This window comes from Coturnix japonica, chromosome 5, assembly GCF_054131305.1.
Source record: "Coturnix japonica strain WE chromosome 5, WE-NBRP24, whole genome shotgun sequence".
Taxonomy (NCBI): domain Eukaryota; kingdom Metazoa; phylum Chordata; class Aves; order Galliformes; family Phasianidae; genus Coturnix; species Coturnix japonica.
Window position 1 is genome coordinate 18293435 of NC_140667.1, and position 24944 is coordinate 18318378.

A 24944-nucleotide genomic window follows, 5' to 3' on the forward strand; every position below is an offset into this window, starting at 1 on the left:
GTCACAGACTTACAGTGTTTTATTTTAAGTGGTTGAGAATGAGGCAGCTGCTGCCAGCAGGCAGCACCACAGCCAAGGAGCATTCACTTCTGCTTCCTCTGGGATAAGAGGGCTTGTGGGCCAGAGCGGGGCTGTGCTAGGGCATGACCCAGGACAGCCCCAAGTCTGCTCCTAAGGGAGAACAGGTGATATTTCAAAGTGCTGAAACTGCACTGTTTTGGGGCCTGCATGGGAGGTGAGCATATATGGCCAGGTATGGCTGGGCAGGATTTGGGCTGTGCACAAGCATATAAAGTCTTTCATGGCTTAGGTCTTGTGCATAAGCTCATTTTTGCCTTCCTATTTGTTGTGTGTTTTCTGGAAAAAGGTAAAAATATTTCATAAACAAATAGACATCTTTCATTCTTCCTGACACTGGCTGCATCACCACAATAGCTATTCACTCACTAAATCAGCATTTGAATGCTAAATTTTCTGTATTCATAAAAAAAACCAAAAACAAAAAAACCAAAAAAACAACACACAACGAAAACACCCACTAATGAAATTGCACCACCATGAGAAACCCTAGACATTAATACCACATATCTCCCTGATGTGTTTCAGTTCAAAAGAGAAATCCCAGAAAAGTTGAAATACCCATGAGTTTCAGTAGCAGATTTTGCTATAGGTTGTTTTCTCTTTATTTACAGATTTTGCCTTCAAAGCCAGGTGTCAGCCATTTCAGGATGTCAGAATTGCTGTGACAGTGTGTATTTTGAGGGAGATGCATGGGACATGATGGCTCGTGGAACTTCCACTGTGTACAGTATGTAAGCATAGTGTTTATAAGCACATGCTGAATAAGAAAAAAATACAACGTATGGTGACATTCTTCAAGGAAATGAAGCTCTGAGGTATATGGACTGTCCTTTTGTAATGTAAGCAAAGTAGGTAGCAAATGCCAGGAGCTGTCATTATGGTTTACCCTAGAAGTCCTTTCTTGTTTGCATCTCCAAATATCTGTTACTACAGTTAAGAGGTAGTCATATCACAGCATTTAAAGATGAGTATGAGTCCCATCTGGAAACACAGCGTCACTCATCAGACCTAGGTTACATTCCTAAAAGGTAGCTTTTTTTTAAAAAAATAAAAATAAAAAAAATTTGGCTACACAGTAGGAGATTAAGTTTGAGTCCCCTAATTTACACAACTGCAGATAGCAAGTACCAAACAATTTACTAATGCCCTAATATTCATGTTTTTAATACCTTAAAAGCTGCACTTAAAATATGTGTTAAACAACAATCTGCATACTTGCTTATACAGTAAAGCAAAATACGAAAGAGAGGTTTTCTTTTTTTAATTGTTTTTCCCCAGAAAAAAAGTTTCTAAACCTGGTACGTTACCATTGACAAATACAGAGATAGAGCAGCATTCCAATGCTGATCTCTCCACTCACCGCACCTTTTCCATGATATCAGGGGACTTTCAGTCTGAATACTGCATTGTGACTGCTGTACTGCTGTTCAGCTGCCATTTTGAACAGCTTATGTTCATTCAGATTTGCATTATTTTAATACATAATAATTCACAAGAGCTATCTTCTGGGCAACGTCACATAGAGCCATTTCCATGTTGTAGAAGGACAGAATGTACAGTTTCCCTTCTAATACATTATTTTACACTTTCCCACTAGCCTATAATCACTATCAACAGCATACAAAGAGGGCATCAGTCTCTATGTTCCCTACAACAGGTGACCCTGGAAAAAACAGGACGGAGGCACAGGCAGCCCTCCATCTTCTATATCATACCAAGCTACCCTGCTTCATGAATTCAAAGCCTACATAGTAGGAGAGGAAGTATTATTCAGCCATGACTTGGGTATTCTGTGCAAACTTGTCTGCATGGAAATTTCACAAAAAGACTCCATATACTTAAGTAGCAACGAGTGAAATTCCTGAGTCTGCATCTCTTCCAGAAATGATTCAGACCTTGCCAGTGCATTTAATACCACGGGGAAGTGATGCAACATCGGTTATAAAACCAAGTGATTTCTAATCATTTATAGTCACGTACCATTTTTTTCCACTAGAGGGAGCCTGAGATTAGGATTACTGAGCACTCTCTAAAGCATGTCGAGAAGCAGCCCGGCGGCATAGTAAGATAGGAAGGTGAGAACTGAATATAACATACTTAGATAACATACTTCTGAGTGCTACCTTAAAAGTCACAAATATGTGGGCTCTCAATTGCTACCATCCACGACTTATGCTCCTTCAACACCCAACACATCTGTTAGGAAGCTGAACAATTTAAGTGCTGTCATATGTTGGCCTGGATCTTAAAGGTATTAATTCCAGGCAGACCAGAGAACGGAGAACAGATGCTGCAGGTGCACTTTGAGGGAGCAGAACATATTTTCTTCTGCTCTGGTATATAATAATATACCAGATACAAATTTAAATTTAACTTGAAATCTAAGTTAAGCTTCAACATTACTTCGAGAATTTCAGGGTCCACAACATCTGTGTTCCTACCTCTGGAAATCTGGGAACCATGTCCCTTGAGCAGACTTGAAATGTTTAGAGTTTTTAAGAATGTTTCCAAAACTAAACAAACGTATGCGCAGTTATCTGAGTTTTTGAAGTATATTTTTAAAGACACATATGAAGATATCTGTGAGTAGTATGACACTGCTGCTTGAACCTTGAAAGTTATTAGAAAACTGCTGCTTTACCAGAAACAGAAATTGTTCCTCCTGCAGCACAGAAAGTGCTTATACTCCATAACTCACCACCTTGTAAATTGTGCTGGTGCAGCTGTTCTGTGGGCTGTGAGAAGCATTAGTGAAAGAACTTCATGAGTCAGATTAATTTCCAATGAAAATGTAGCATGTAGTTACATATTTTGTTACAGAAGCCCTGCACCCGAACAATTATTACACTGTTATATGTTCATTTTCTTATATAGAGAACTGGAGGTATGTTGTATTTAGGCTGTCAAAAGAACACTGTGTCTCATGGTTATTGCATTCCTGAGTAAGACTGGGCAGCACCTTCTTGCTTTCTGTATAAATATCCAAATATATAAACACCAAGGCTGGGAAGAGCTCTATATAATTGAGCGTCTTTGACCTCCATTTCGCATTCTTATCTGCTTATCTGGCATTAGAAAATACTGTATCATCTGGACTTTTTGTTTATATAAGTTTGCTAAAACCCACAGATACTGTTCTTGGCCTGTGAGCAAGAGTACACAGCATGCCTGTCTCTGAAGTGATTCAAACCCAGTGGTTTCTGAAGGAAGACACAATCAAGGATAACATTACCCAGGAGTTTCTGGGCAACTGAAATGATTGTTTCCATGTAAAAGCTGTGATTCAGGTAATTCCTACAGCTTTCATGTTTGACAAAAGAGAATTTGCTTCCAAAGTAATGCAGAAGGCCCTGGGGAAACTCATCACAAAAAAATCAATGTTTTTATGACTTCCAGGAATGCATAGTACATTTTTGGGCCCTTTCCCTGTAAAGGAATTATAGGACACTATTGGATTTAACTTGAAGGGAAATAATTTTGTTTCAGATGTACAGAACCATTTGGGACAGGAAAGTGTAACCTAGGAGTCACTGAGCAAGAAAGATTCAGCCCCAATTTGCTGTTGAATTAGTCCACAGAGTGCTCAAGCTGGCACGTCACTTTGCCACAGACTCTTTGCAGCGGTTCCAACAAACCAGTATAAACATAATTTGAAACAGATTTACCTTAGTTTTATTTCAAATGAGAGAAAAATGTTTTACTCCCTACTACAGAATTTGTGTAAAGTTGTTGGTTAATAAAGAAGTCCAGTTTAACACCATTATCTCTAATTCAGCCACTCTAGCACTAGTTTGCTTTCTGAGACATATCCCATCTGACAGAAACAATTTCACTTGACCCTCTCAAGTCCAAGATTGATTTCATACCATAATATTCTAATATGGAGAAAATGATATTGATTTTAGATTTTTTACTTAAGAAGCAAGCCCAGGACAAGGGTACAGTGTTAAGGTGCCTTAACTAGTTTGATGTCAAATTACAGTGCTTTCTCTTCACTGTTTGTTTTTAGCAAAGTAACAGGCTATTTTATTTGGTAGAAGTAATGATGAACAGGCTGGAAATAGCCTGCTCAAGGTAAGAGCTTATGTTTATACATAATTCCTACCCTCAGTTTTATTCCTGCTGCTGAGATGATGGAGGGATACACACATACCTTAGGAGAAACAACCATCCTCTAACAAAGAGCAAAATTTCTCTTAACTATATGCAGTAATGACCACGCATGCATGTAGGTATGTACAGGACCTTATTGAGAAGAGTTATTGAAGACTCAAGAGTAGCAGGTGAATCCTAAAAAACACTCTTAGCTTGGTATCTCAGGAGTATCTTATTCCAGCAGCATTCTAATGGAGCCTTTTCTCTCTTACTTCAGCAGTCCCTTGTTGTCTCAAAGGAGAAATTCTTATACAAAGTACACCTAGTAAGACAGTCTTGAAGTTTGCATATACTAGGATCAGAGGATATTAATCCAGCAGCACAACAGTATGCGAAAAAAGCTTTTCAACTCAAATTTGCAGGTAAAATGTTTTATCATTTATCTTTCAGAGGGAAGTTTAAATCTGAATTCTGGTTTGCAAGTACTCAAATTTATTTTAGAGCAGTTGGATGAGACATTCCGCAGAGTTATTAAAGATATTGGAGCCTTATCTAAAAGAGATTACCTTTTATGTATTCCTATGTATCCTAATCATATAGAAATCACTGAACTTCCCATCCCATAGTTAGGCACTGAATAGCCATTCCTTAAACTTGAAACATGAACACAACTTTTCCTCATAACTCCTGAAGGATCAAATCAAACCTGTCAACTGACGCTGATCAGTGGTAGTTTTATTTAAATTCTTTCAGAAAATGAATTAAATATATGTTCCAGCAGACCATTTTAATCAGACATGATCTGAACTGCATCCACATTTTTAGAGAGAGTAAAAAAGCATCTGCTGAATTTAGAACATTTTGGAGTAGTTTTTCTATGAATTAATGTGAAAACCAACAATCACTGAATATATGGTAATGAGAACATACTATTACGTATCTTTGGACTGATGTTAATTTGGCAGTACTTCCTAATGCAGCACTATGGATTTGCCTATAGATACATTCATTCCCTTTATGATGAGTCAGTAAAAAGATACTGCTATTTTAAATCATGGTAATTCTTCCTACTTGGTGGGAGAACCTAGTGGGCTCTTGACAAGCTGCTAATAAGCCAATCACTGGCTGCAAATTAGAGCTACACAGAACCTCTGAAAAGTATTTGTTTTAAAGCAGAATAGCATTTATTTATTTAAGATTCTCTAAAAAAAAAAAAAAAAAAAAAAAAAGAGAGAGAGAGAGAGAAAGAAAGTACCTCTGGTTCTTCTAGCCAAGAAAAAGCTACTCCTTAGAAAGTGAAGTATTTCATAACATACAACAAAGTAAAAACAGAAATCAGACCATCCTTATAGTCATTTCCTATGTAACAGTAGAAAAGCAAGGCAAAAAACCATAGAATCACATGTGACATTACTACCAAAGATCAAATTTGAGATGAAATCTACGTTTTAAAACTTAATTGATTTCCATTTAACAAAGGAAACAGACTCTCTTCAGTGAAGGCAGATGCACACATAACTGCAGAAAGAGCCAATACCACAGAAAATACTTGTAATGGTGACATTGTAAGAGTTCTGGCTGCAAATCACAGGCCAATTACAAAGCAGTTATTTTACATCTTTCCTTAAACAGATACTGTCCAAGAACACAGCAAAAACTTTTTTGACTCTATATAGCAATGAACCAAATAGAAAAATTAAGTGCAGGACTAACAACTTAGCAGGAATAAAAAACAATGATATTACCAACAGAACGATCACATTTACACAAGTTTGTAGAGATATATAAATAATTCATTTAAGAATGCATTACACACAGATTCTGAGTCTAAATACTTCAGCCTAGGATGTTCAGACAACTTTCAATAGATGAGAATGTGTAAAAAGATAGTGACCACTTCTTACAGAGACATTTCTAAAAGTACAAACTGTCTTTGGAAAAATATCTTCTTACTGCCTGTAGTTCTAGATGAATACTCAGCAAGTGTAAGCTGTTCTCACACTTGGTGAAGCCAACCATTAGGCCCTCCAAATCAAATCACCATTATGCACTTCAGCAATCAGCATGCCTACAGAATACTGCCATCCTACAAAATCATCATTAGAACTGGCTATGGAAGGCAACTTCTTTATTTCCTTAGCTTCTTCAAGATCTGAATTTACTACAAAGTTCTATAAAGAAACTGCTGTTAGGCACATCTTGCTTTCATAAAACCCATATGTTTTCCTAGAGGAACACACTAATCATCCTACTCATTTCCCCAGTCCTCATTTCCCTAATCCTCATTTCCCCCAGCCCTGTGAAATACATGTTATTTTACCAGGACTTTTCCTGGAAGCTTAAAGCAAAAGTACAACTACCAACGCTGGAAAATCACATCTGGGGAATAAGCTGGATATTGAGAATACTGGTACACATCCTGGGAAACAGCAGGAGCTCAAACAACAGGCCTCCAACCAAGTCATGAACATTCAAGTTCCTCAATCAATAGGCACATACAAAATGCACAATAGCCATAATTCCTCATATCAGAGAAAAAAGTTAAAACTTTTACTTACAAGACACAGCAGAAAGCTCCCATAGACTACCAGAGAAGACTAAGACTTTCAGCATAAAGTAGAGGGAACAACATATATTGACAAAGGCACAATCAGGAACTATTTGGGTCAGCTGCCCACTCCCATCATCTTAATAGGAGTCAGCCCTAAGAGAAAAATCCTGGTGCTAACAAACCTGGCAAACTCTCTTGGATTTAAAGGCCTAGGATTTCACATGCAGGCCTGATTTGAAACTTGCTAAAGTTAAGGACTCCTACTGCTGCTCCTGATCTGCAGTGACATTCCTCTGTGCCTCAGCTCTGTTCAGGAATAACTTTTATAACTAATAATAACAATAACACTGTTTATACATTTTGTCTACTGTGTCCTGGATAGAGGAAACAAATACTGCTTAAATAGCAGGCATGCAAAGAACATCCAGGGAAGGAAAAAAGTGACTTCACCCCCCACTTCTGCTTAGCACTGGGATGGGTCAGGATACTCAATGCCTCCAGCCAGGGCATGCTCCAGCAAAGAGGGGACATACCTCTGTGGGGCCACCACCATGACATCTCTGACTCCACAGCAGGTCACAGAGGGTTGCTGACTTAGAGCTGCTCAGCTTTACCAGTTAAGGTAGCCTCCTGTGGATATGCCATCTGCATTTAAACTCAGTAAGCAAGGTACAAAAGCTGAAAGTGGCAAAGAGGGGCTACACAGTTTTAATTCTTTTTTTTAAAGATTTTTTTTTTAATGAGTCATTTTCCTGTCATGATTCTTTAATGTCACATTATGCATCAAAATAGCAGTGTAAGCAAAAAAACCCCAGTGTGCTGTGCTGTCTTCCATAGGCTCTTAGCAGTGCTACAAGCAAGACTGAGGCAGTGGTATCTACAGCCTCTCAAGAATGTCTTCTGCACTTTTAATAGTTCTACTTGGGTGGGGGAGAGGGGGAGGTGAAGGTTTGTATCACATATCTTTCTCCTGTTGCTGAATCAAAAATAGTATGCTGAGTCATTTGTTATAGGCAGCTAGACAGTCACCAGCCACACTGAGCACATGTCCCAGGTCTGCATTCCCCAGGGCCTCCTTCCCATAAGGGTCTTCCCACCTCAAAACAGCAGCTTTGCTTGAATGACATCTGTTGTGCTGACTGAATCCATCTGAATGCTGCAGTGCAGGCTTTCAGCAGATCCTTTGATACAAAAATGCATTGAAAAAGGTGGGAATTCTTTTACTGCCTTCTGGGTCAGATCTGTTGGTTTTGAGGTATCTGCCTTGGGATGGGGCATCTGCCCTTGGATGAATGCAGAGCAGTGCAGGAACATGAGCTACAAAGAACATCGATCCTTCCCATTTGTAGTGGCAACACCTCCATGACTTTGTGTACAGGAAGAGAGAAAGGGGTGCCAGTAATAACCAGGAAGCCTAAAATGCAGCATTTCTGGACCTTCCCCCACAACCAGTACCTGAAGAACTAAATCACTTTTCCTTCTGCAGCAGCCTGTATAATGAACAGGAAATAATGTGTGGTAGATTTTTTTCCATGCTTTGTACAAGAAATAACTGTGTCAGTTGCAAGCTTGGCAATTTCACAGATTGTTCTCTGAGATCTACTTTATTTCTATATTTTATTTCTCTAAGCACTCTTTCCTTATCCCACATTGAAAGTAAGCTATACCATCTGGCCTGCACTAATTATCTAGCGGGGGCAACTGACATAAGAGAAAGAGTGGAAGAGGAAAGAAAACACGATGAAACCAATTCAGCTTTCAGAGGACTATTAATTTTTCATTCGTTTTGTATCATTAACTATTAATAAGTAACTAGCCACAAGAATCTGTCACCACAAATGCTGCCTCTAGAAGGGCTCTCTTGTGACCGGTACCTTGCTCAGCACACAGCAGTATTTACCCACCGTCCAGATTGAGCAATGCAGATCATGGCTGGCCTGCACTCACCTTACAGGGCACTGACCCTTCTGCTAATCTATCCTAATATGTAAGCACTGGTCTGGTTAAACACATTTTCGTGAGGCTCTCACATCTACTTTAACATCTCTGCTCTTTCATTTCAACATCTTCGCACCTTTGCTGGTGTGAATTGCTTCAAATGAAAACAGTTTTTTGCTTCTTGACATCTTCCCATCATGTCACTGGTGGATATAAAATTTGTGTCCCTGACCCCCCTTTGCCCTAATACTCAGCTTGCTGAGTTCACTTCTGGTTTTGATCTGTTTCACAGGGAGGTTTTCCTGCTGAAATACACTGCCACGGTGCTATATTTATTGTATGCCTTGGGGAATAAAGAGACCAAATCAAACCTTGTTGTCCTCTAATTTCTTACACGTATGCCTCTTGATTTCATTAGGAAAAGCAACATAAAACAGATATGCCCCATGGCTGTGCTGTCACTGCAAGTATTTTAGAACGATGACAAATAACTTAAGTGTTCTTCAGCTTCTCTTTCTGATTAATAATCCCCATGATTCTTCTGTCCGTCTTATCGACCTCTAATCTAAGTGCACTAAACAATGTGAACTGTGTGTATAAGCTGGTAATGGACTCTAGATTCCACAGCACATGAAATGCAATTTGCATGGACACAACTGGCACCACCACACCCTTGAGTGGGTTGTAGCAGTGGGTTGCTACAAAACTCAAAGCTTCCCATTGTCTCTGTCCATGTTCTCTCTCCCAGTCAGGTCAACCCCTGAGCACGTCATTTGCAGTTTCACTCCCACTGGTTTCAGTGCAGAGGAAGTGTGCAGGGAGCAGCAGTAGGACCTGCAACACACCGCCCCAAACTGATCTCTCAGCAGGACCCCAGGATGCCACCTATCAGAAAAGAGTAGCAAGTTAAAAAGCATGCTCATGTTGAACCTCAGCTACAAAAAATGCAGTGTTTGCTCATTGCTGAGATTGAGGTCTTTTCTACCGCAAAAGACAGCACTGACCTGTTCTTCAGAACGCATCATACAGAGGATGTGTGTGGTCAACATAAGTGCAACTTCATGAAAATCCTCAGGAATTTCTGTTCTCAAGTACTTAGTACATGGCAAAGCGAAATGGTCCTCCAAAATCAGCAATACCCCTTTTTCTCCCTTGCTCTGCCCCTGAAATACTGCTGAGTGTTGGAAGTGAGGAAAGAATAATTTTAAATCACAAGATTTCTGAGATTCAAAGTCACCAACAAATGGACTGAAACAATTAGCTGATGATTTTAATAGAAGAAATCCTGCCTTCCTCTTAATATTATACTGCCTTTTTATGTCCAAACTTCAGAAAATAGAGCAGGTTGTTGTAAAGGGAGTGACATAAGAGCTGGTTCTGAAAGTATCCCAACAGAGGCAAGCTCTTTCCTTCCACCCTTCCCCTCCCTATCTCACAAAGAGAATTTTCTACCTCTTTGTAGCAGAGATCTCCCTGAGGGAAAAGAAGTCTTGCATCAGGACCTGAAAATAGTTGCATGTAGTGCTGCGGAGATTGCTTCACATTTAGGTCAAATACTTCTCCATCTGAAGAGGTTTTATGTGACAACATTGAATGTATCTAACATGTTAATGCAAGGCACTCTGGAAACAGTGGAGAATCCAATGGTTTAAGTCCATGGAAAGCTAATGCTAAAATTGTATCTGTGAGCATTGTAAAAACAGAACAGGGATAAAAGCAGTGAATTTTCACAGGAACAAAGGTGCTGAGGAAAAGCAATTGGCTTTGCTGCAAGTGCCTCTCTGATGAGTGATGGAACTGGTGCAGAAAGAGGGAAAGCTGGAACAAAATGTCAATTGGACTCAGAATAAATGTAGTACACAAAACACTGCATCATTGCCAATTTGATGAAAAAAAAAAAAAAAAGGATTGTTTTACTACTACAAATATAAAATATGCCTTTCCCTGTTTTCTTTGCTAACTACTTGTTAATGCTGGTTTCGCTGCCTTTTCATTGTGAAACAGAACAGTGTTGGTGTATTGGGCATTTGGAAATTGAATGGATACTTATTCACCTAACCGCAGTCTGATAACACTGATACAGACATTCATGGCTCTGAAATAGAAATGTATTGAAAACATAGATACAATGTTATCATTCTAAATCAAACTGTGATTTCATTTTACTGTAGATTCCTGAAGGTGTTCTATAGCCAGAAGGGAAGTTCTGTGACTCTCTGGAACATTTGTCCTGCTGTTCCACTGACCAGCTGTCAAAAACGTGGCTGTTATTGCTCAGATAGATGGATCACTGAGCACACATGGACCTGATCAGGGAACTCCTTCAATTAAAGCCCGTCAGAGTGGATTTGCTGCCATCTCTGTGAAAACAACTCTGTCGTCAGGCGTCAGGTCAGTCCCATAAAGCTTATTTAGGTTTTATTTACAGAATATTATCTTTTTTTAATTGAGTGGCAGTTTGTTCTGTTAATAGCGTACTGCAGTTAATGCTACTGATATCCACTAGTAATGCAGGAACAAACCTGCTGCTATTGCTGCCATCCCCACACAAAGGAGCTGCAGAGAGGAACCACTCCTGCTGTCACGGTGGGGCTGACAGGGTGAACATGGCTCCGCTGCTCTTGAGTTCAGCTGAACCCTCGGCAGGCACCGGCTGTGCAGAGGTCAGGATGTAAATGGAAAGGAAACCACTTCCTCAGCAGTATTATTTGTGATCTGGCATCCCAGGAGAGACCACTCTGTCCTGCACAGCCCCCCTTCCCACTGCACAAACCTCCGCTGCTTTTGCACAAGGGAAAGGAGTAAAAGCTTTTGTCTGCCGCATGCAGATACAGCCCAGGATTCAGCACTGCCCTCCCATTCAAAATACCGGATCCTATTTATAGTCCCTCATTCTCTAACAGAGATCACTCCGACCTAAAGCAGAGATTCATTTCTTGCTGGGTGTCCCCATTGCTATGTGAGAAGGGAATGTTGCTTCTCATTTAGACAATAAGAACACAGAATGTTTCCTATTTATCTTTAGCCTCAGTGGCACGTTTTCTGCTGTTCTTTTTTGGGGAAAGCAATGCTTGCTATCAAAAAGACGCAGCCCAAAAGGTACACTTGACTATTTTATTTTGGAAGTGTAAAGGGTTTTAAAATAAACAAAAGGAAATATTCAAATACATTTCATACTGCATGTGGTAGGAGTGGCTCCATACAATACAATATGGATGCAGCAAACCCAGCCGTTTATTTAAGACATTGAGTATAACAGCACAGACAGTCCCAGATCTGCTCTCGTGTCGCACTGCACTGCCCGACCTTCTTGTTACCGTCTAAATTCAGCCTGCTTCATTAATTATTAATACTTTATTTCTCGATATTGATTGTTCAAGTTAGAAAGGAGCAGTTAAAAACTACCGACTTTAAGACAGGCTCTGCAAGACCCCAGAACTGCCATCTCTGAGGATACAGAAACACTTGTTTTTTGAGTAGACATGTAGTTACCTAGAGATTAATCAATGCAGAATGATCGTGCAACCCAGCATGACAGTTGGAACCGAAATTTAAAGCTGCAGATTGGGATTTTCCTACTTTCAGTGCTGCCTGGAATCTCTCACCTTTAAAAAAATATAATTAGCTGTACATTTATCCCGCAATAAATAACAGCAGAACATACCTTGTGCTACCAACCTGAAGGTTTAAAAAAGTCATAGAGGCCACCTCAGTGTTTTGAGTTTATGAGATCATTCACACAAAGCCCTAACACAGTTTCCCAGTCAAAAGGCATCAGGAAGGCTCATCGGATATGGTAAACTTGGGCTTTAGCTTGACGGATCTCTTCCTTATGGTACTTCTAGGGGAAAATGGCACGGAGTCCATAATGCTCTTGTCCTCCTCCAGCTGCCTGGCGGTGCACGAAGGGGTGGGCACTTTCACCGTGTTACCAAATTTAGAGTAGTCCACAGAGTATCGCCCATCTTCCTCCGCCACGATGGGCACGAACCTCTGGCCCCAGAGGATTTCATCTGCCAGGTAGGAGGTTCTGGCCTGAGTGGTGATGCCGGTCGTCTCCACCACCCCTTCCAAGATGACGATGATCTCCAGGTCCTCGTGGTGGTGAAGGTTCGTGGGGGAGATGTCGTAGAGGGGGCTGTTCTTGTCTATCACATGGTAGATGATGAGCGGGGACACGAGGAAGATGCTGTTGCCCCCTACGGGGTTCTCCATCTGGATGTCGATCTGGTTAAGGGGCACCACTTCCCCCTCCAGGCTGGAGGTCTTCTTCACCACCTGCATGCGGATGGTGGCACTGATGATCATGCTCTTCCGGAGATCGCCCACCCGCAGCATGAAGCACAGCTTGCCATCCCGGAGGGCGATGACAGCGTGCTTGCTGAAGATGAGGGTCTCGGCACGGCGGTGGGCTTGTGAGGTCTTCATGAAGATGCAGCCCAGCATTATGGCGTTGATCACCAGCCCCACAATGTTCTGCACAATCAGCACCAGGATGGCAGCGGGGCACTCCTCCGTCACCATGCGTCCTCCGAAGCCGATCGTCACCTGCACCTCGATGGAGAAGAGGAAGGCGGAGGTGAAGGAGTGGATGCTGGTCACGCAGGGCACAAAGCCGTCCGGCACCTCCGTGGCCGGGCTGCGCTGCAGCCGGGTGCCGTGGTCCAGGTCTCCGTGGGCGAAGGCGATGAGCCACCAGACCATGCCGAAGAGCAGCCAACTGCAGAGGAAGGACATGGTGAAGATGAGCAGCGTGTGGGGCCACTTGAGGTCCACCAGCGTGGTGAAGACGTCCTGGAGGAACCGGCCCTGCTCCCGGATGTTTTTGTGGGCCACGTTGCAGGCGCCGTTCTTGCCCACGAAGCGCGCTCGCCGCTCCCGGGCGCGGTACCGGGCGTGATCCGGCACATCCTCGGCGAGCCGGGTCAGCACGTACTCCTCGGGAATAATCCCCTTCCTCGACAGCATGGCTCCCCGACGCCGCTCCGCCGCTCAGCGCCGCCCCATGCCCGCTGCCAGCCGGGGGCGGGGGCGGCGGCCGCGCCACGGGGCCGAGCGGGCGAACGGCGCCGCCGCAGCCCCCGCCGCAGCCGGACCCGGCAGAGCGGCAGCCGAGATGTGACGGGCCGGGATGCGGCCACCAGGGGGCAACCAGGAGGCCGAGACGGGGCCCAGCCCGAGAGTCGGCGTGCGCGGCCGGGATTGAGAGGTCGCGGCCTCGGGAAGGCGGCCCCAGGGCCGGTCCCGGCCCCAGGTGTAAGGGCTAACCGGAGACATGGGGAAGCGTGGTTCTCCGCCTCAGGGCAGCTCGCAGCGGTTTCCAGCATTTTAAAGCGACCGTAAAGAGGCTTTGCTCCATCACTCGGCACTTCACATCGGTGACGATTCGCAGTCTCTTGCAGTGATGGAAATAGTTACACAAGAGGCTGCTGTGCCTTTGGTGCCTTTTCCCCCCTTCTTTTCTCATCGTCTTGTTATGTGCCTTATCCTCCAGAGGGTGGCAAGTGCACGGATATAGAATCAAAAAGATGCGTCTGGGACAGGTTTAGGGAACGTGGTTGTTAGGAAGAAGTTCTTTACATTAAGGGTGGTGGGGCACTGGCACACGTTGTGCAGAGAGGTGGTGAATGTCCTGTCGCTGGAGACATTCAAGGTCCAACTGGACAGGGCTCTGAGCACCTGATCTAATGTAGGTGTCCCTGCTCACTGCAGAGCAGTTGGACCAGGTGGCCTTTAATATCCATTCCAACTCCAATGATTCTGTGATTGTAACATGGAACAGAATGGTGAACCGCTTCATATTGTGGTGCCAGGGATGACCCATGCAGCCCAGTGCAACAAGGAGTGTTGTATGAACATACTACCCTGGGTTTCGGAATCCCAAACTCTAATGAGCTAGAATGGTGTTTCCTTGTTTCCACTTCTGTTCTTTATTGGGACTCTAATTTTCCACTTACCTCCTCTTCCCTTCACTTCATGTTGGCTGAGATAGGACAGCAAAACAAGTGGCTTCTGTTGGAGGATTTCTAGAGCAGAATGAAAGAAGCCCCGTCTTTGTGGATCGAGTGACAGATACTTAGAAAAGTGACAGATCTTCAGCGTGAGCCAACATATTTGTGTTAAGTACTGGAGGACAAATAAGGCCCATGGGAAAAATCCCACACTTGATGGCTGTGTATGGAATCCAGAGGGGCAGTCATGAGGGATAAGGCTTTCAACCCCCAAAATAGGTTTTACATTTTAAAACTTTTTTTTTTTTTCTTCTTTGATTTTTCCTAATTGTCATGACTATTCCTAATTGACTTTTCCTGATTTAAATAACCATGGTAAAACTAGGGAATAAAGCTATCAAGACTTCTGTTAATTTATGGGAGACAGCAGGGTGGAATAAGCCCGACTTTCACCCCCATGGGCATCCCATCCCAACACCTTTGGGACTGAACCAAGTCCCAAATGAATGAGTCTGGATGGAGCAGCTCCCCCACCCCATAATGCTGCTCTGGGGCTGCCTTGCTCCCATTTCAGTACAGCACTTTGCTTTATTGCCATGCTAACATATTTGTGAGTCTGATGACTTCTGAACCATCTATATTAAAACTAAATGTTTAATGACTCATTAACAGCAGCGAGCCTTCCATATTCTGGGGCTTTATGGATCCCACCAAAGAATCACTTCCTTGGAGATGGCTCCTGGTCACTGTTGAGGCTTCAGCCCTTTGGAGATAGGACTGGATCCCATATAAAGGGACTAGGTAAAAATAGACTAAGGAAACATGCAGCGTGTTCAAGCCAAGTGGTGGCTAAGAGGCATCTGTGTTCACACATTTACCCAGTAGCATTGTACCATTAAGAAGATACATAATCTTTGGGCATGAACTAATTCTCCCACTATTTTCCCTGCCCTGGAAGGAAAGCTACCTGTCTCTAGTTTCCTCCCCCCCTTGCCCTAGTGGATGCTTGGTGAACACATCCCAGTAGTTCAGCAGCTGTTCTTTTCTTTGAAGCTGCCCAGCAAAATGATTCCCCGGAAGAAGTCCTCTCTCAACAGCCTATTTTCTCTCTTCACCTACAATTGCAATGATAGAGCTCAAGTATTTTATCTGCCTCCCCACTTCTACCATGAGCGTAGTATTAGTACAAGCCACATTCCCTGTTCTCTGTGCCCAGTTTAAAGTCCTTAGATAGCACACAAGTAGTAGAATCATGGAATTATCTGGGTTTGAACTGACCTTTCAAATCACTGGGTCAAATCATCAAAATGACCTATTGAATCCCACCACTAAACCACATCCCCTGTGAAACTGGTAACAACTCTTATACAGCAGCAACAGTTCTTCCATTTCCCTGCTCTCTGCTGTGATTTTAGAAGAGAAGTAATGCATTCTAAATATCATGTATACCTCCAGAACAAGGAGATGTGTGCATCTAGAAATATTGTTAAAAACAGCATCCATATGAATTCATTTGGCTCAAGAAGAACAACAAGAACACACACACACATCCAAAAATCAACATCACCACCAAAAAAAAACATCAAAAGAAAGCAACTAAACCAATCTACATCCAATTCCCAAATGCTGAGTTATTCAAAAAGGGGAAAAGGACAAAAGAAAAAAAAAAAGATGTGAAACAAAAGTTGCTGTGAAGAAAATACCAGTGAGCAATTCCTTTTCATCTCTCATTGCAACACTGCCACTTTAATTGCTAGAATGAACGTTACAGTAGAGTGATAGGGCAGAAGCAGCTGTCCGGTTAATCTAGGATAATTTCAGTGATTACAAGTTATCTTAAGTGTATATAATTCACTGGTAGGGATCACAGTGAATCCAGAAAGAGTATGGGTGGGCGAAGTATGTGAAAGGAGGAGAGAATGAGTCAAGTCCCCACGGCTCTGAGCTACAGTGAAAGGTTTAATGCTTTTTGTTTACCATCTCTGGAGGGATAATTTAGAGATTAACCGCAGTATCTGGAAATAGCGTGCATTAAATACTGATGCTTCATCACAGCCTCTCTCCTCTTAGCTTCCTCGCTATTTGGGAGGGAGTCTGGCCCTTGGGAATCAGTCTAATATAATTCAATAGGGATAGATGCAAGTCAGCTGAAGAAAACCTAAAGGAATCAAATTGTGATTAATTTTTTAAAGACGTTAAGGGAGAGACCGAGAGACAGAAGCAGCATCAATGAACCACAATGAAATGTTTTATAGATTTTATATTTAGATATTAAAGCTTTACATAGTCATATGATTAAAAGAGAAAATAAGCTTTCCAGAAATACCTTTGGTATATTATTTTTTCCTTCTGCATTTAGTCAATAATAAGCATTATCTATGGTGGGGCTACAGTGCATATAAAATCACACAGTAACAAAATGACAAGAGAGATTGAAGAGTAACATAAAAGCTCCATGCTGGCCACGCTTCTCTTTGATGTGAATCTTGTCATATTTCATCTGTGTAGGTTTGGTCAACGATACTTCAGGACTCTTTGGTAGCAAAATAAAAAAGAGCAGTAGTATACAAAAAGGTACATGAATTTGTTAATGCTTCAGGAGGAGACATCGCTCACTTTATTAAAAAAGGAAAACTTCCGATTTATTATGAAAGACTATTTACATTTTTACATTTATAGGTATTTTACACTTTTAGAAAATGAATAATACAACCGTACTTTAAAATGCTTCATTTTTTTAAAACTACTTATCTGCCTGTACAAAAGAAGCAAATACACTGTCCTCTTGTTCCAGCAGAACCTCGGGTTTGTCATACTCCAAAATAAGGCCTCTTTTCATTACGATGACCAGATCTGCATTCAGGATCGTGTGCACGCGGTGCTGAAAACAAACAAAATGCCAGGAATTCACCAAATATATACATATTACATGTACATGTATTATATGTACAAGGCAGCCTTCCAGAAATTAAACTTCCTATCCAGTTTAAGATTACATAGTCCTACTTTTCATCCTAATTTACCATGCAAACACCGCAGACAAACATGAAGACAAAGAGCTGTGCAAATATTCAAGCACTTCACTTGTATACAGGTACTTGAGTGTGAAAGGTCCTACAGGTTGAGTCTAAGGACATCCCCAACCCAGGGTCCTGTCACTGGGTGTTGCCACAAGAAGGCAGGCAGGAACATGGGAATGGGGCAAGTGTGTGTGGTACTGCTCTCAAGTGTTCTCCCAGCCCTGGACTGCTTCTGCTATCAATGCCTTCTTGAGGTTGCTCTCAATCTCTTTTATTTTGTTTTGTTAGCCTCCCTTATTGTATTTTCACATGTCATATGCCTACCATCATTTCTGTTTTCATCATGTGCCTGTGGGTTCAACTTTTACAATACCTTCTTGTTTCCAGAAGTCACATTTGTAGCCAGACCTTTTGCTTTTCCCTTATTTGAGCTTTTCCTAATAAATCGTATGCACTGGCCTCAGGATTTTTTAATACTCTTCAGTAATTTTCACTATTCTAATCAAATTCTTTGCTTCTTATTTATTTATTTTTTCTGCTCCTCTACCCTTTCTGCATTAATTCTTCTCCATTTTTATGTTATTCCACTTTTTAATGTTGAACGCAACTGCACAGCATTTTTGGCTTGCATTAGTCCCGTAGGGATGTTTCATTGCAGAACTCTACAGTATCTGTTACACAGTCACTCTTCAGCCATAAGGTTCTTAATCAGATCCCTGGGCACCCTTCATAACAAAACAGGACTCGTACTTCCTCCTGTGCCTTTCTAGCCAGGTGTTCCATTAAATAACCACCGATGGCATCTGCACATCTCATGCCTGCTGCAGTCTCTGTGTGACATTAATCCAATCTGCAGACAGGGGAGGGACTGAAATCTCACATTCCAGTGCAGCACAACTCAGTATTTTCATGGAGAGAAATCAGGAGTTTTTATGCTTCTTATTCATTTGCTTTTCTTATAACTGCATGATAAGTACCATGAGATAAATCAGGTTTTCTGTTATACATTTGCTAAGTGAAAAGAAAAAAATGCTGTAAGATTCTCGAGCATACATTTCTTGAATTGGGCTTAATTTTTAAATGTTTAGAAGCAAATTTACTTTATTTCACCTCCCTGAAATATCCGTATTTTTAGAAAATGGAGCACTGAAAGAGATGTGTAGTTCTGACGTATTTGTCAAGCCAGCTGCTTTGATTCAGGTCAATAAACAATTTTATTTATAGATACTTGAGAGCTTTGTACAATCACTTCAAGAAAGTGCAAATCTAAATTCAATCACATTAAGCAGGGATGGAAGGTTTATTTTTATAAGTCAGTGGAATTCTCTTTCACTTGTTTAAATACTGAAAGAAAATTGATCCCTCCAGTGGCAGAAATAATCACATCATTTTCCTCTTCCTTAGTTTAATGATTATTATGCCTTGAGAAAACTCATATCTCTCAACAGTCAATGTCATGTTATATTTGAAATTAGCCTAAGATGTGTAACAGGAAACAGACCACACACTGATATGTCTTTACAGGCAATCAGACCTAGCACTGAGCAATGTGGTTAAGAAGCTGTTGTTATGTATTTAAATAAGAAATCTGTTTAGATGGTTAAACACTTCATTTAAAAACAAAAAAGTAGTGGCCAAATTAACAAATTTCTTAACATTGACAAAAAATGAAGAAATGCAGCATATCTGATTCTAGCTTGGATCAGAATGATAGCAGAGACTGTACTTACTGCTATTGTAACCACAGTACGATCAGCAAACGCAGTCATGACCACCTTCTGGAGTATGTTCTCCTACAAAAAGGGAAACATTTGCTGCTTTTCAAAGAGCAGAAGATACACAAACAGGTACATAGATACTAGCAAAGTTTAAATAACCACTGATCATTACATGTTTTTATTGATCCTTTGCAGCAGAAATGAGAAATGAACTCCACGTCAGAACTTCAGCTGAAGCCTGGCCCTGCTTGCTGCTGTCACCCTCACTGCCATTGTGCTGTCCACACACAGGCTGTGCTCTGGCTCCCAAAGCCCTGCTACCCAAATTCAATTTCATAGAGAAGGAAACTGAGGACAGATTCAGGGGAGCTGCCAGGCTGCCTGCGCACTGACACCTCTGTGGTATGTTTTTCACCCCACTGGAAGCCCAGGAATGTCCCAGCACAGTGGGGACAGCTAACACCAGGAGGTGCAGAGAGATGGAAGGGAGTACGCTGTACCTGGCACGCAGTGAAGAAGAATTTGTGATAGTTTGAGAGTACATAGTTCTCACTCAACAAGTACTCATCCATTCCTGTTTAGGAAACGCATTGTTTGTACCAAACTCTTACAAACGTCACTAGAATGGACATCTCTATTTGCTATTACCTTTTCGTTACACACATATCCCAAAGGATGAACTGTATTCAAGATGCGTTCAAAGTTCAAAAGGTGTTTCAAGTGCATGGTGTAATTCCAACGTTACTAACCCCACTCACATTTTAAAGTACTAAAAGTTCTTAATGCTGTAATAACCCACTTCCATTATATTCTTCACTTATAGAATACTATCATAATGAAAAACACTGAAGCATATAACCAAGGAAGAATCTTAAGAACGTACAGTTCTATTTGGCTAAAAACCACTCAGCGTGCTATTGCTGTGTGGTTTAATCTCTGTCCAATGATTTCTGGCAATTAATGCAATCATCCAGTATGTCTTTTCTTTGTCTTTATTTCTGACACTGCTTTCAAGGCTTCTAACTTCCTGACTTGTCCTGTCCACTATGTTGGGGAAATTTCTCTGCTCACCAACTCACCCTCCACTGACCGCTGCAGCTGACCTTCCAAAGCTTTGTTTGCTTTAGGAAATCAAACTGCCAATGAAAACAACACACTTCACTTTCCTAAAGCAAACAATGTTGCAATAACTTTTAAATTCTTAGTAACAGGATTTAAAAGCACTTTAGATGAGTTACCAATAATACAGAACTAAGTAAGACTGCAATAAATATGGTGTAAGTATGTTATGGTGCAGATAGTATCATCATCCCCATTTTTCTTTTCATGTAACAGCTGTCACACCCCTTCAGTGAAAATAAGGAATTGGAAACACTTCAGACTCACTGTTGCCATGTCAATAGATGCAGTGGCTTCATCCATGATGAAGATGCTGGTCTTCCGCACAAAAGCCCTTGCTAAGCAGAATAGCTGCCTCTGGCCCTGGCTGAAGTTTTCACCCCCTTCTGTGACAATAGCATCTGGAAAGGAAACAGGAAAATATCACTAATAAGGTGTGGATGAGGCACAGGTCAGAGCAGGGCAGATATCTCACTTTCAAGATTTTCCGAGTAATATTTTCTGACCCTGAAGCTGCTGCTGACTCAGTTTTATCTGCTTATATCTATTGTTCCAAACTGCCAGAACTGCTGTCTCACTGTAATTCAATGCACTCTTTATTAGATATCAAAGTAGCTAACCATGTTTAAGAGTGAATTTCTCTAGGCCATGTGCAACTCAGAGCAATGCATCCCTGTACAAGTGGCCTCCATCATCTTTTTTTCCACTCTAAGGTGCTCAGAGCCCCATCCAGCCTGACTGTGAGTGTCTCCAGGGATGGGCACCCACCACCAAAATAAGATGAATCCAGCACCGCTAGCACAGGCTAGCATGGCCTGCAGGAAACCACTTTTTTTCCCCACTTTTGATAAACCTAAAAAGCATTTTCTTCAGCAACTGCCTTCCTAAAGCGATATGCGAAACAGAAAGGTTGTGAACAGAAAAAGCAATCTCCAGAAGGAGGTCTTGTTACCTAGTCCTCCAGGCAGTGCCTTCACCACGTGCTTGAGCTGTGCTATTTCCAATGCTTCCCACAGCATGCTGTCAGTGCACTTCTTCTCAGGGTCCAAGTTAAACCTACAGTTATGTGCAATTCAAGAATACCAGTCAGCATCAGCTTTTCAAAGTGTTTCTTTCAGTGTGCTTAGAAACAAACCTGCAGAAGCCTGCATCATTTCCAGTGAACTTATGAACATGTGAACATGACTTTCCATGTAGAAACTACAGCTGCAGGTGCTGCAGCTCTGTACTGTGGACTGTACTGTTCCTTTCTAACACAAATGACTCAGACATATGAAGGGGCAGAATTTGGAAACTGGAGCTTTTTGCTCACTGTTCCTGCTGCATTATCAACACAAAGAAGAAAGAAGAGAAAAAAAAGAATAGCCCAAAAAGCTGTTTGATTTTACAGGTGAAAGAATGGCTGGAGGAGCAACAGAGGATAGAGACTCCAGGATACAATACCCTACAAGTCCTACAGTACTTGTCTTATTGTTCTATTGCTTCCTCTTTCTCTGCATTAAGCCTGCATTTCCTTTCATCTGATTTTATAAGGCAAGCAGATGCAAAAACAGAGAGGAGGATTTCAAGAATGGCTGTATAGTTATGGGTATTTGATCAATGCACTAAACTTAATCCTAAAGGAATAAATAATCAGTTTTCCTGCTTCCCAGGCATTGCATGCCTTATGCTGACAGCACACTAAGCAGGCACAGGCAGCGAGGAGGTGCACTCTGGCAGGGATGGGTAAAAGCACCAAGAGAAAGCCAGCGATCCTTCAAAAGGAGACTGCAATCAAACAGCCTGCTATCAGCAGTTCTGTACAAGTCATTATATGGGATAATGCACATAGTGACTTTTTGATATTGCTGGTGCTCAATGCTTACCGGATTGTTCCACTGAATAAAATAGGATCTTGGAGAATGATTGACAGCCTGGATCTCAACGTCTGTAAGGGGAGCTTAGCGATATCTATCCCATCAATGATAATCCTTCCTATTCAAAAGAAAAATGACAGTCTGCTGGGCTGCTGATCACGCCACACAGCCACTGGCATAGACAATGCTCACTTCTGGCTGATGATACATTGCAGCAGGAACAGCCAGGAGCTGCATAACCCTTTATTCAATAGCAAAACAAGTTTTGATTAAGCAACAAGCACAGTTCTCTTAACACTAAGCTTCAGCCATAAAGGACATGAGGTATACCTGTAAGTTTTAAGGAATGATTGGAAATATTACTTATCTGCTTGACCAGCACAAACACACAGCAAGCAACAAGGCAAGAGGTCACCTCAAATCAGTGACTAGTTACCAAGGGGAACAGTCATTTCAGGAAGCCAAATCACTATTGAGAACTTGGAAATTTTATCCCCAAGTACAATTGTCTGGCTTTTCACAAGGGTCTTGTGGACAATGTGGCTGGGAAACTGAGGACAGCATTTTATAAGACGCACAGGAAGGCACTCTGTGTGCAGGTGGCCATGGTGCACACCAAAAGAAGTATGGCAAGAAATTCCAGGGCAGCAGGCCCAACTGCACACAAGTCTTCCAGACTCAGTGAGTCCTATCTGCTATGCCTTGTGTGCAGATCCTTGGTTGTACTTGAACATTCTCTCATTCTATTCTTCGCTCCTACTGTGGGGAATTCACAGCACTGTTGCCCTCTGTCACTCTTGGACTTCTTTTACATAGAACGAGAATTTTTGTCAGTTGCACAGCTGTTAGATGGCAGATGATAACACATTTACCCAAAGGTGGCCAGATAGCATATCTCACAGATTCCAAAACTGCACTTCAAAGCTGCTGCTATTCAAGAAAGGAATATCAATGTATCTCCAGGAGCTAAGCTTGATAGAAACAAAAAAAGTGTAATCTTACCCTCGAAAGTATCAACCATTCTGAAAAATGCAAGAGAAAAGGAAGATTTTCCACTGCCTGTTCGACCACAGATCCCAATCTGTGACACAGAAAGAAGAAGAACATCAGGTGAGTGCAAATGGACAGTGTATTTGACACTTAAGATGACTGAATGGAGATGCTATTCCAATCCACTGATCAGTTCCAACAAACTGGACTGTTTACAAGGAAGTCTCTGAGCTGTCTCTTTGTCTTTATAGGTCTGAGTATTTAGGTATAAATCAAGGTCATTCCGGAGTACAGGAACCACTCGAGAGTGATGGAGAGGAGCTGGTCAGTGCTGCAAGCAAAGGACAGAAACCAGAGGTGGCTTTGCTGAGCAGGAAGGATGCAGGCAAACAGAATTCAGGAGGAAAAAAAAAATGAGAGCAAAGAAATGCAGCCAAGCAATAGAGCGATGGGAATAAGGGCGGGGGAGCCACATGGGAATGATGGAAAGTAGGTCAACATAGTATGGGGTCACTGTCACTTCTTTTGTCGCTGTGTGCTGACAGCAGGACACTGGCATACTGGCACGTGGTGTGCAGTTCTGACTCCTCACTATCATGTACTTCTGAATACTAAGACACGCAACAGATTTATTCCCAGTGCACTGCATTCCTTTATAGAAAAGAATAAATCTGTAATTCCATCATTAAAATGTACAGTGGTGTATCCTTCCAGAGCTACAGTTTCTATGATGTACTACTCTAAATATATTTTCAAAATCACTGCAGTTACTTACCTTTTGTCCTGGAGAAATATGAGCATTGACGTGCTTTAGCACTGGTTTCAAGTTGCTGTCGTATCGAACACTAAGGTTCTGGATTTGGATCTCGCCTCTGTCTGGCCAGTTCTGAGGAATCTGTGAGGAAGCTGCACCAGGAACACAAGGGAAGGAAGAAATAAACCAACAACCCTTCTATGATACATTCAACAGCTCATTAAGTGATTTACTAAGTTATTCATGGTAATACACTGCAAAATCATTAAAATTTCAGCAAGCTCTTTCTGCATGCTGCACAAAACTGCACTTACAAAGAAGCCCTTCGTAATTTTCAGCTTCTGTTTTGAGAAGGCCATGGATTCTTTTCACTGCACCCAGCTGGATCTCCATGTCAGCCAGGTTACGAACCATCCAATTCAGATAGTTAGACACCTGATGTAAAGCAAATAAATTCCTAAATTCCAGATTTTTAGTAGTTTGCATCATTTGACCAGCATGCAGCTTATATTTCTCCAAAGCAACAATTGTTCAGCCTTGGCAAGCTGAAGTGGTGAACGAACAGAATGGTACACGTCAATAGGGTGACAGTGACTTCAGGTTAAACTTCCTAACTGCAGTGCACAGAGACTTTGGTACTATGGACACGAGTACGGGAAGAGAAACAGCAAAGACGGGTGAAAAGACATCATCTTGCTAAATAAAACTGTTGGACAGTCCAAAATGATGTACTGGGACATAATTACAACTGATACACTGAAACGTTATTCTTCACAGTGGAAGATAATACCAAAATGTAATGCAGCTTGGCCATATTTTTATTGACATATTTGAACTGCTGCTTCAGTGAGTATTTTATCAAGAAAATGAA

General features: G+C 41.7%; 2 protein-coding genes across 5 annotated transcripts in view; both read right to left on the reverse strand.

Annotated features, from left to right (window-relative positions):
- Positions 1-11765: 11765 nt before the first annotated feature.
- Positions 11766-16275, reverse strand: KCNJ11 (potassium inwardly rectifying channel subfamily J member 11). Its single transcript, XM_015864127.3, has one exon. The coding sequence runs from the start codon at positions 13631-13633 to the stop codon at positions 12440-12442; it is 1194 nt and encodes a 397-aa protein (XP_015719613.2). The 5' UTR covers positions 13634-16275; the 3' UTR covers positions 11766-12439.
- Positions 16276-16861: 586 nt separating this feature from the next.
- The window catches only part of ABCC8 (ATP binding cassette subfamily C member 8), a 59419-nt gene continuing 51336 nt past the window's right edge, over positions 16862-24944 (reverse strand). For 3 of the 4 annotated variants that reach the window (XM_085548519.1, XM_015864123.2, XM_085548520.1), the window contains 8 exons: positions 24388-24508; positions 24095-24225; positions 23332-23410; positions 22339-22447; positions 21426-21529; positions 20741-20874; positions 19367-19429; positions 16862-17497 (listed from right to left, as the gene is read on the reverse strand). In XM_085548519.1, the coding sequence (XP_085404645.1) occupies positions 17360-17497; positions 19367-19429; positions 20741-20874; positions 21426-21529; positions 22339-22447; positions 23332-23410; positions 24095-24225; positions 24388-24508 (879 nt within the window). In that variant the 3' untranslated portion in view covers positions 16862-17359. The remainder of the gene's footprint in view (positions 17498-19366; positions 19430-20740; positions 20875-21425; positions 21530-22338; positions 22448-23331; positions 23411-24094; positions 24226-24387; positions 24509-24944) is intronic. The other variant, XR_014946455.1, reaches the window with a different exon arrangement.